Consider the following 12,120-nt stretch of genomic DNA (forward strand, 5'->3'; position numbering starts at 1 on the left):
GACTCTGTTGAGGGGAGATCTTCCAGCCTTGGCCCTCACAGCCCCGACTTTCTGGAGCCGCCTGCCTAAGGAACTGTATCTGGACCAAGAACTGCCAGCATCTGGGTCTCTGACCCCTTGATGAGACCTTGGCATTGATGTTAGACACTTCCCTTCATCTACTGACTGCTAGAGCCTGCACAGAAGATCAGGCCTACAGCTTAGCTTCTTCTCTCACCACAGTCCTTCAGCAAGGCCTGCTGCCAGCTATTCAGTTCAGACATCAAGTAAGAAATAAAGTCAAAGAATATAAACATTCCTAAGGGTTTCCAAGAAGGCATATAAGTGAAGGTACAACTAGAACAAAATCCACCCCATATTCCACTCTGCACCAATACCTGATCTGTTTGCTCCTTAACGGAGTTCTCTTCCTCAGTCTACCCAAATTCCACCCACTGAGAAGTCCTAGAGAGCTGGCCCTAACTTCTTGAACCTGCCGGCACTGACACAGGCCCCTCACCTCGCTTTCCCAGAGCAAATTTCTCATGTGTTCAAGACTTAGTTTCTATCACCACCTTCTCCATTATCCCCCGTGAAGACGCAGGAAAAACTGAATCTCCAATACATTCTGAGATTTGTTCCAGAGATAGAATAAACCTCAAATAAACCCTCAGAAAATACTTCCCTTGTTTTAGGCTGAACCCAAGGATCAGTCCCCATCAGAAATTCCCACCTAAAACTTCTGCAGGACAGAAATATTTCACAACATAATCACTCTCATAGCGGGGAGGATCAAACATGATGGGAGATATGTCACTAATTCTTCCACCATAATCTGACCTGGCTTAAGGTCTCTGAATGAATCACTGATGGTTCTTCACTCGCCTAAAACTGTGTCCTCCTGTTACCCATCTTCACCCTCTTCGTCTGAAGAGGCCTGACCTGGGGGCCTATCCACCTAGCGGGCTTCCAGGTAGAGGATTTATTTAGAAACCTTTAACATGTGAACACGAGCCTGGTGCAGCCATCAACCATCAATGAGACCTAAGCTGAGGGCCAGGGGACCCTCCCAGGGCTGTCATAGGATAAAAAGACAAGGTACTCTAGTCCTTTGCTGTGCCTAGATGGCCAAATTCACAAGATAATAAGCATTCATAATGCAGAGCTCTGGAACTAGAAATGCCCCCAACACTGCTACCTTGACTAAGGTTTACTTATTTACCTTCGCTGATTCAGATCCTACCAGAAACAAATTTAAAAAACCAGTGAGCAAGATACCTTTGCATTAAGATGACTAAATGAGATTTTAATTGTATTTATGAAACCCACAGAAGAGAAAATTAAACCTTAACTCCAACCCCTTCGTTCCCATCTTTGTCAACAATTTCTTTAAAATAGAGTGGCTGGATTGGATCATATCACCATTTAACACCACCAAACTGGAGATACTCATTTGTCCTTAAGGATCTTGATGATAAATTCAGTATGAAAATGAAATGCCAATTTAATTCCACAAGGTCCCAGACATGGCCTGTGAAACCAAGGACTTGTGAGTGCTTGCTGCCCGCCCACCCTCCGACCCTGACACACACACACCAGACCAGCTGGCATCAGAAGAGCACAAATACACCGGTCGCCATGCCCGTAAATCCTGCCACTGTCCTTGTCCCTGGGAGTAACTTTTCTTTAGTTCTCCTTGAACAAACAACGATGTCTCTGACCTCCGGCTACCTTACAGGTAAAACTGGGAACAGTTTGGGGAGAGGGGACAAAGCCACCAACCTCATAGGGCTTTTTGGGAGGATTAAGTGAGATCCTGGCTGGATAGAGCCTAATGCAATGCTGGGCACAGAGCATATCTGTTTCTTTCCACGCGCCCCTTGCTCAGGAAAGGGCCAGGGAGAATATTAAATCCCCCACCCCAAGTTCTTCTCTGTTAGTGACACACAGTTAGTGCCAGATATCAGACACACACTTTTTTTTTCCACATTTTGTTTTTATTATTGTTTAACTACAGTTGTCTCCATTTCCCCCCACTACTCCCCCTCAGACATACACTTCTAAACCAACATGCCAAGACTCAAGGGACACAAAATTGCTAGAAAGGGGAAATGTGAAGAGGCAAAAGACAGAATTTTGCTACTTTATTACAGAAAGAACAGAATCCAATGAGATCATCCTTCCCAGTCACTCACCTCAAGGAAGCACCCCATTTAAACCATTCTACACTCTACATACAGGAAGCTCTGTTTGTGAAGAACCCGACAGGTTTTGATACAGTATTTCTCAGGAAGTCTAATTCCAGTTACTCCAGTGTTCTCGTACTCACTGCCTTATTACTGCATCAATCACCCAACATTAAGCTGTCTGACTTGAGTCCTTCCTGCTGCGATGGCAAGCCTGCTTTCTAGTCGCCTGGCAATACGGAGCCTGAAAACTACAGATCACGCCGTTCTAGGTAGGAACTCTCTTGGTTACAGTTGTTCTCTCCTATTTTCTGGCTTACATCCCAACTCTTCTAGCCTTGATTAGTAAACCTCCAATTTGAAACTCTTGAAATGCTTTTTCACTTTCATAACTGCCTTTTCTTGCCTTTCAGCTTCAGAATCTTCAGCGATAGAAAAAGGACTTTAGTCAGAGAATGACTAAATTCACTAAGAGTAAAAAACTATATTTAGAGAAAGACATGGCCCAGCTCGGTCAGAGGGTCTGGTAGTATGCCAATGAAGCCAGAGTTATGTCCCACACTCCTAGACCTTATCTGAGAGGGGTTTATGGGTCCAGAGCAGGGTGTCTTACCTTCTGGGCTTGAGCAGGCTCAGTGAGGACAAGGGTGAAGAGACCCAGGCAGATTTCCTCATGCTGGGGCGGGCCTTTGCATACCTGGAATGTGAAGAAGGAAAAAACTGTCACTCACAGGAGGAAAGTTCTCAAGCACAGTTTCTCCCAGAAAACTTGGGACTCCTAAAAGGAGAATATTCTGCAAAGGAGAGTCATCAACTCTTAAACCTGACGATTTCCTTCTAAAAGTGATGGGGTATCTGTTCTAAGGGAGAGGTAACGGGAAAGGATGGATCCTTGCCTTCTCCAAGTCTTGATGCAGACCAAGGGCAGAAAATAAAGTGTTTAAAACGAAAAACAAAACGTCTTCCTCCACCTCCTTCACCAGATCTTAAAAGCCTTCAGTAAAGCAGGACCTGCAAAGAGTCAGTCATGGAGTGACAAGCACAACTACCAAGCCAAGATCTCGGGCAAATCATTGAACCTCTGGCACTTGTAAGCTGAAGACGTAAGAATAAAATAATAGCAAGTAGGTAATACTTATGGAACATTCACTATGTGCCATTATTCTAAGTTCTCTATACATACTACTTAAAATCCTTTCAACCTCACAGATCAGGAAATGTAAAAGGTCACAAATGTAAGAGTGGTTTACAAAGAAAAAAGTCACTATAGAACTATGAGTTATTACTTAAAGTTGTTATTTAAAGACACCTAAAGGCTTGCAAAGATGAACTCTCACAGTGAGAAAGAAGAGTTGCTAAACCTGGTTTGGGGAGCCAATACACTGACTTCAGTTCCCTAACTCCTAGCCACTTAAATCTTTCCATCTTTCTGATCATGTCTCAGAGCTTTCTGGATATGGGGGCGGCATTATACTCACGTAGGCATTAAGGGCATCATTGGCCTCTCTCTCTGAGACACCAGCAGTCATTGATGTGACGATGCTCATACATCTTTCCAATCTCTGTGAATGAATTGAGGAGAAATTAAGAGTGTTTCACACCACCACCAATAAAATACTTCTGGCCCCCAAAAAAGTTTTAGAAAATTCAACCGTATCATGTTTCTAGAGCTAACTACCAGGTTATAAGTAATATCATCATGGGAATACAATCAACAAAGTCCAGAATGTAGAAAACATGACAGGTGACTTGGTCTCTTTAACACGTAAATAGCAAGGAAAAAAAGGCAGGGAGAGGGAAACCCATATATTAAAAGAGACTTAAGCCCTGGCTGGTATGGCTCAGTGGACTGAGAGCTGGCCTGGACTGCAAAACCAAAGGGTCGCTAGTTTGATTCCCAGTCAGGGCATATGCCTGGGTTGCAGGCCAGGTCTCCAGCAGGGGGCGCTGGAGAGACAACAACACGTTTCCCTTTTTCTCCCACCCTTCCCTTCTTTCTAAAGTAAATAAAATCTTAAAAAAAAATAGAGAGACTTAAAATTATAACCCATTAAATAAAATAAGAATCTACGAGTCCATGATGATAGATACATACATAATAAAGAAGGGAGAGCTCTTCTGTATGTGGAATGCCAACTAATAAATGCAGAAGGAATGATAGGAGTAATAATTAATCCAGGCAAATATCATCAATTGGTTGCTAAAAGCAGAGGTAAAATTTTCACAGGAAAGAGGATATTTACATAGGTTCAAAATACTTATTAATTACAAAGGGAAAATAGTAACTGTAGGAAACCCTGGAGGATACCACCTTAACCAAGTGACCAAAGTTATTACTGCCAATAACGAGGCAAAATGATACCTGATACTCATGCCTCTGATGTGATACACTGAAAAGCCTATCACGTCACCTCTCCGATTTTCTTGCCAAAAATGAATCATCTCAGTCTAATCATGAAGAAACTTCAAACAATCCAAACTGAAAGACAGTCTACATAATAACTGGCCTGTCACAGTGTTTAAGGTCGTAAAAGACAAGGATAGACTAGGTATCTGTTTCCGATTAAAGATTTAAAGAGACGGCATACCAAAATACAACGTGTCATTCTGGACCGCTATAATGGACATTACTGGAACTGGTAAAACTTGAATATGTACTATAAATTAGGTAATGGTAACTTATCAGTGTTAGATGTTCCGATCTTAGTAGTGTAACGGTGGTTCTGTAACAGAAGATCCTTGTTCTTAGGAAATATACACTGAAGTATTTAAATCTAAAGAGGCATCATGGTTGCAATTTACTCTCGAAAGGTTAATATAGAGAGATATGACAAAGTAAATGTGGCAAATGTTAAATTATTGGTGAATCTGGGTGAATGATATAGGAGAGTTCTATGTATTATAATTTTTCCCTAAGCTTGCACTTATTTTAAAATAGTTATTTAAAAATTTAAAAGATGCTCCCTTCTTCCCCAGCTCCCCTCCCTGAGCCTCACTCCTCCCTTCTCCCTCTTCCCTTGGGGAAAAATTTTTTTTAAAAGACAAAAAATTTAAAAACATAGCAAGGGAATGCAACGTGTAGTCCTTGTCTGATTACTGATATGAACAAACCAATTATAAAAAGGATTTATGATCAAGAGAAATTTGAGCCCTGACCAGTGTGGCTCAGTTGGTTGGGCATTGTTTTGCAAAGCGAAAGGTCACCAGTTGGATTCCTGGTCAGGGCACATGCCTGGGTTGCAATCCATTGATGTTTCTCTTCTCTCTTTCTCCCTCCCTTCCCCTCTCTCTAAAAATAAAGTTTTTTTTCTTAAAGGAGAGAAATTTGAACACTGAATATTTTATTATATTAAGGAATTGTCAATATTTTTAGGTATGGTATTGAAGTTACTTTCTTAAAAAAGTCTCTCTCTCATAGGCACATGAAGTACCTACAGATGAAATGATGTCTTGGATTTGCTTCAAAATAATCCAGACAGACTAGGGGAGATAAAACAAGATTGCTGTGTGCTAATGAGTACTGAAGCAGAGTGATGGCTACATGGAAATTATACTATTCTCTTTACTTTTTTATGTTTGAAAGGTCCCCTTCAAAAAGTTAAAAACAAACTTAACAAAATGCATGTAAGGAAAGAAAAGGACTAATGGAAAACAAAAGGCCAAACTGAAACCTGCCAGCACCTCTAGTCAAACAAAGGTGGGGTCTGCTGCGTTAAAGCCCATTCAGAAGCCACTCTGATGTCAAAGGTCAACTCTCTAACGTGACACATGATCAACATTCTAAGGAGATTTTAGCCACTGGTCCCTGTTCCAAAGAAGCATTTAATACTAAATAGTGAGAAAATATTGGCAAAATAGATCCATGTTAAGTCAGTGGGCCTCTTCATTATCACCACCTAAACTACTGCCTGAGTCTTTTAATTTGAGGATTAACCCAAAAACTTTTTAAGGAAAATCACTTCCCAATTCCCAGGAATGATGATTCCGGATAAACAAGGACAACAGCAGGCCATTTACTTCCCCCTGATCCTAGAGGTCATCACAACACATCGTGCTGAAAACTGGTTGTACTGCAGCATTGTAAGGAACTGGCAAATAAGGACGATGGAAAAGAGGCCTAGGGATGAAGACAATCATCTTTCTCCTTTGATGGTCATCCCTGTCTAAAAGTGTAGTGCGACACAGGGTAGAACTGAGTGTTTAGGCAAGGAGGTCCCATAACCACAAAACTTCAACCTAAAATAGGCCCGAAGCCACTCAGGATTGAAGATATTACAACTTCACCATCCAACATCAGGACTATCCCTCAAATTAGGTCAGATCAGAGTGCTCAGCCTTAATCAACAGCACCTGCGTACTTGTGACAAGGAGCTGTGAGATCACATGAAAGCTGAGCTGTGACTCTCACAACCACCTCACACACAAGCTGAGATACATTGTTACCTAGTCTAGCTCCTATATAAGGGGAGGGAAAGAAAACCTCAGCATGGATTTTCTCTTCTTAAATCTTATCCCTCTCTACCCAAGGTAGTTACCAATGACAGTAGCATTGGTGCCTCCAGCAGCTAGTACACACTGTTTTTGCTGGCAGCTCTTCGAGGACCTGCTTACCCGGCCTAGGTTAACAAGGAGTAACAGTGAAGACAGATGGGGAACAAGCAGCAGCACAGTATCCTAGAATTCTAGATATTGCTTCCTCTTCAAAGGAAGAAATCTGCCGAGTTGTCGAGAGATACAAGTTAAATAGCAGCAAGCTAATGAGCAAACTGACAAGGAGAACCCCTCCACCACTTGCTAGGCTTGGGCTCATCTGGGGTGAATTACTTAGCCTCTCTAAACCCTGGTCTTCTCATCTGAAAATATAGACAAAGCCGACAAAGCCTGTATCACGAGGTTGCTCTGAGGATTAAATGAGATAACACAATGTGAAGGCACCTAACGTATAGCCTCAGTAGAATTAGAATCTATTCCTTTTGTGAGAGGAATTAATTAACTTAATTAATTCAGCAACTGCACAACTAAATCTATGAGGACCAGACTGACCACCACATCCCCTGCCACTATGGGTAACGGCTCATCCTTAAAGATTCCTGAAAACTGAACCTGCTACTACAGGACATGGGTTAAGTCCCTGGCCAGGCTGAAAAAGCATAGGGGAGAATGGAGGAAGCCTGACTGATGAATCCTGCACCAAGATCCTAGTGCAAAGCCAGATAGCCCTACGGCTGGCCAAGTCTTGGCTGTGATGAGAGAGACCTTGGATTGAACTAGGTTCTCCTAGTTTAGTCTTCAATATTCTAAGCTTCACTCCATATTCTAAGCTCCACTCAGAGGCTTGAGGCAATTCTATGGGTCACGGCTCAACAAGAAAACAAGTGGCTTCTTGGAACATCCCAGCTAAGGATGTACAAAGTGGGAGAGTCTAGGATTTGGATGTGTATATAAAAGCAGTGAGGAAGGGAATGTGAGAGTCAGTCCCTCCAAGCAACACAAGTATAAAAGATGCTATGATTTCCGAACTACAAAAATTACTTATCCAAACAGGGATGGGAGAACTAACTACAAATCATTCAGGGAGACAAGGGCCACCTTGCCTCAAAGCAGGCTGTAGTTCAAATCTCTACAATCAAGTAGCAGTACCCCTCTTCCCCCTGTTTCCAGAGGCCCCAGCTGCTGGCAGAACAACTCTGTTCAGAGCAAGTCCTCTACAACAGCACCTCAGAGAGCTGAGTAAATATTTGCCATCTCTAGGAACTTCTGAATTAATTTTTCTAGTACTAAGAGTACCTGAACATGGTTTCCATGACAGCAGCAGGAGGTGGGGGAGGGGATGGGAGGTGGCCTTCCAGTTTGCCAATAGACACCTGAAGCTGGAGATTGAAGGCAGAGGGATCCCTCTAACCTCTCAGTTTCCCCTCTCAGCAGGGGAATATAGATTCTGGTAAAAAGTGTGTATTAAGTACTACCCCTTATGGAAGATAGTGAGTGGCCTTGAAGGACTAAATTCCACAATCTTCACAAAAAGAACATGTGATCCAACCTGCAAAATCCCAAGGACCCACATTAGTAGTTATTGAACAAGCTGGGTTCCAAGTATTCCACAAGTGAGTCACTTGTATGTGAAATGAGGATTTAAGGGGAAAAAATCAGAGATGACTCAAAGCCCATTCCTTAGAGATTCCTCACAAACAAGATAAGAATTATTCCTTGGAGAAAACCTGGGACATACCTCTAATCAAAGGCAACTCAGACCTGTCTCTAGCTTAAGAGGAAGTTTTGACTTGTTTGGGCCACAGCTCCTGCTTTCGGCCTGACCTCCAAGTGGACAGAGTCCTCAGCAGAGGAAAGACCTGGAACTGAGAAGGCTTATGAGACTAGGAGCTACATGTTCTAAACGCCTCCAACTTCTGGCACTATTTTTATCTCATTCCCCAAATGGGGATGGGAAGGGGCAAGAATTCCCTCTTCAAAGACAGGAATGGGGCCAAGGAGAAGAAAGGATACAACAAATGCTCCCTTGGGTAGAAGAGTCAGTCCCTGCCTGGGATGCTCCTCACCAGTGCTTCATCCTCCAGCTCATCCTTTTCTCATCAAGCCAGCTTTAATGACCCGTCTCTCCACTACCATAACGTTTTTTAGTTGTTGTTTTGTTAACCTTCTTACGGGTGTAAAAACTCAGTCTTTAGATGATAAGCTCTGGAAAACAGACCTTGGGTCTCCCTCACCCTACTTTCCTATCAGACTCGGCACACAGTAAGCACATATGGTCTTTCCGACCACTGTCTGTGTTCCTGGGCAACAGGTAGGCCTATGTAAGAAAATAACCAAACCAGAACACTCAGAGGTCAGTCAACATCAGGTTTGGTTAACTTGTGTGTGCAGACATCTGTGGGGAGAGCCAGAAGAAGCCAGTAAGTCTTGCCCTTAGAGACACTCTGGCCTAATGGGAACCACACACATGGGGTTAAAAACAGTGTGGCAAGGCTTGCTGGAAAATTCAAATGCAAAGGACAAAGTGCAAAGAAAGCAAGGGGGGAGCCCAAGACATGTTGGGAAATATCCATACCACAAAGGATTTCAGAAAAAAAGAGACCCTCCTCCCCCTTCTCCCTGGAAACAGTTGAAAGTTCACTCTCAGACAGTCCAAAAAAGCAAGAAATGCTTCCTCTCTTTTGTGGTCCCCTCCTGCCATACCAGTTCGTTTACTGGCAAACACGTCACTCCTCGGAAGAACAGGATGCTGTACTGTTCTGTGGCACAAAGCAGAGCAGCGGCAGGATGACCCCTCTAGCAATCAGGGAAATAAATAGATTGTCATCCAACCTTTGGGGTCTTTTCCTCTCCACTCAAACTGGTGGAGGAATCAAAGGCAGTCAGCTATTTTCTTTCTACAATTCTAGAGCTCCAGTATTAGAACAAAGGGCTCAATAAATATTTTGATGACGACAGTGCCCATTTCTAAGTAAGTGGACAACTAAACTGCCAAGCAATCCTAACATCGTCATTTGGGACTATAATATTTTTAGAAGCACTGTTTATGTTCCTAACTATATCTACCTTAAATGATAGAAGTAACAGCAGAAAATTTTGATTTACCTAAAAACACAAAGAATTATGGGGGAGAAGCATGATAGGAAGCCAGCCTGTGAGTAGACATTTGCTGATGGATAATCTGCAAAGTTGCTATCCAGGCACCTCTTGATTCACAAAGTTCATTTTTGCACATATGTTCCACATCTCTGTCTGAATGAACATTTTTTTTCAAATACAAATTATGAATTCCACTGATCTGCCTGCCCTCCCTCTAGTACCTGATAAAGGGCAATGACAGTTAGAAGCAGGGAAATGACCAGTGAAGAGCCGCAGCCTAACTCATCCTGTCCCTGGATAAGCACCAATTGCACCCAGGTCCTATAAACAATTCAACAATCGCATCCCAGTTCTGGATCTCATATTCCTAGGTATGTGTCTCAGTGTGTGGCAGTGGCAAGAGATGCATGATCACCTCTGCCTTGTCAAGGGACAGGGGAAGAGGAACAAGTGGGGGAGGGGAGGGGAGGGTCAACTATCCCTAGTTTAAAATCCCCATTAAGGTCCATTCCATCACCTCATTCCACCCTCTTTCTCAGCATCTATGTGCTCTTTCTTCTGTGTGTGCTATCTGGTTCTGAAGGAGCCCCCTAGGTCCCATTCACCCTCTACCCCACCCTGCAGGTGATGCTAACTAAACACTACTCACTTTTCCTTAAGTCTTCACTCATTTTAAATTCCCAGTTAAGGGAGCATTTGAGATCTTGCTCCCTGGCGTGCCATCAGTTTGGCTCAAATAAACTATTATAACAATTCATAAACAAATAAAAGCCCAGTTAACATCACTGTCAATTGATTGTGTCTACGTGAAGTCAATACTGTTTTGACAGAAGGGTCCAAGATCTGCTGCACGTTCCCCTATCGGCCCCTGAACACCTACACACACATGCACTACTTCTCAACTCTACGTATGGCCTAAACTGAAACAGGGCAAACATTAAGAATAGCTGTGGCCTGTATGTGGAAAGGTATGTCGAAAATAAATTCGGTAGATCTGGATGCTGTATCATCAACACCCCCCCAACCCATTTTCATACTAATGGTTTCTGTCGCTATGACAACCTGTCCAGGAAGTTGGCCCACACTTCTTCCTCGAGGAGCAGGAAGTCTGGAATAGTGTTTGTGTTACCTTAGAAAAAACTTAAAGGCCTCCTCCCCCACCCCCACCCCGTATCCGCTCCAGTATCCCTCCTCAACCCAATTTCTTAGCTCCCTTCCCCACCCCTCACACCTACCTCCTCTAACTCATCCTTGGCATCCAAACTGGTTGAAAGTAGCAGCCTCCCCCCTCCTGGGGCTCCTGCTCCCGCTCCTCCTGCACCTCCCGCTGCTCCCGAAGCAGCAGCTGCTGCTGCCCCCTTTCCCTTCTGTAACTCCATGGCTGCAGCCAGGAGACGGGAAAAGGCCAAGGAACGGATGGGTGGGAAGTCCTAAAAACGAGGAACTCTGGGTTGCCAGGGACTGGGGGGCAAGAGGGACTAGTGGGGGAGGGGAGGGAATGGGCCCCTGTCCTCTCCACTCCTCCCTCCTTTCCGAAAGGCCGCTCTGGGGAGCTTAAGGCTGACGGCCCTGTAGAGTGGCACCGCTGAGAAAAAGCGGTTTGCTCCTCAGTATGCTGAGGTAAGGGTCTGCTCCCCTACAGGTGTGGTAGGAGGCTTCCGCCCTGAAGAAGTGGAAGGTGAGCCCCTTCTGACTTCTGACCCTAAGAGAAGTAGGGAAAACCCTAAGTTTCTGCCTCAGGAGGTGGGCGAAAGAGGAGTCCTGCCCCGAAGTAGGGGGTCGGAAACCTTCTTGGCTGATGCCCCAAAAGTTGGAGAGCGAGGTTCCTTTGGATCCGGCCCCCTAGGGCTGAGGGTGAGGCAATAAGCGCTACAGAAGGGCACCCAGGGCCAGCTTCTTCCTACACCATAGAGAGGCGGCCATGGTGGAAGGGCGGGGGATGGGAAAGCTGAGGGCGACGGCTGGGGAGGGGATGAATCGTGGGGAACCGCGCCGGAAATGAGCATTCGCGGTCGCCGGCCTCCACCAATAGCGGCTTCCTCGGTGGCGCTGAGTCTCAAAGGAGTAGGCACACGACAGCTGTCCAGCCTTTTCCCCGGGTGCCAATGGTATCGAGGAGAAGGGAGACCGCTATGATTGACAACTGAAATACCCAGCCGTATCCCTCCTTTGGCCTTGGAAGGCGGGTCGGGCCGACTTCCGGAGGTGGGGCAGGAGTGCAAGGTGACCAGGAAGGAGCAAGGCTGCGCCTGCGCGCTCTGACGCGCATGCATGGCGTCAGCCTACGCCTTTTCCTCCCTCCATCTGGAGTTTGGAAGGGTAGGTAACTGGGTACTGTCTGCGGTTGCTTTGGGAAGCCGCAAGC

The 12,120-nt window shown here is 44.7% G+C and overlaps 1 protein-coding gene across 1 annotated transcript in view; it reads right to left on the reverse strand.

Moving 5' to 3' along the window:
- INTS3 (integrator complex subunit 3) overlaps positions 1 to 11,802 on the reverse strand; it is a 37,314-nt gene extending 25,512 nt beyond the window's left edge. Inside the window, exons 1-4 of the mRNA XM_045203947.2 lie at positions 11,543 to 11,802; positions 10,991 to 11,185; positions 3,644 to 3,727; positions 2,779 to 2,862 (exon numbers count right to left, since the gene is read on the reverse strand). Coding sequence (XP_045059882.2) covers positions 2,779 to 2,862; positions 3,644 to 3,727; positions 10,991 to 11,185; positions 11,543 to 11,761 — 582 coding nt within the window. The 5' untranslated portion in view covers positions 11,762 to 11,802. The remainder of the gene's footprint in view (positions 1 to 2,778; positions 2,863 to 3,643; positions 3,728 to 10,990; positions 11,186 to 11,542) is intronic.
- Between the last annotated feature and the right edge of the window lie 318 nt (positions 11,803 to 12,120).

Source organism: Desmodus rotundus, chromosome 12, assembly GCF_022682495.2.
Source record: "Desmodus rotundus isolate HL8 chromosome 12, HLdesRot8A.1, whole genome shotgun sequence".
Lineage (NCBI taxonomy): Eukaryota > Metazoa > Chordata > Mammalia > Chiroptera > Phyllostomidae > Desmodus > Desmodus rotundus.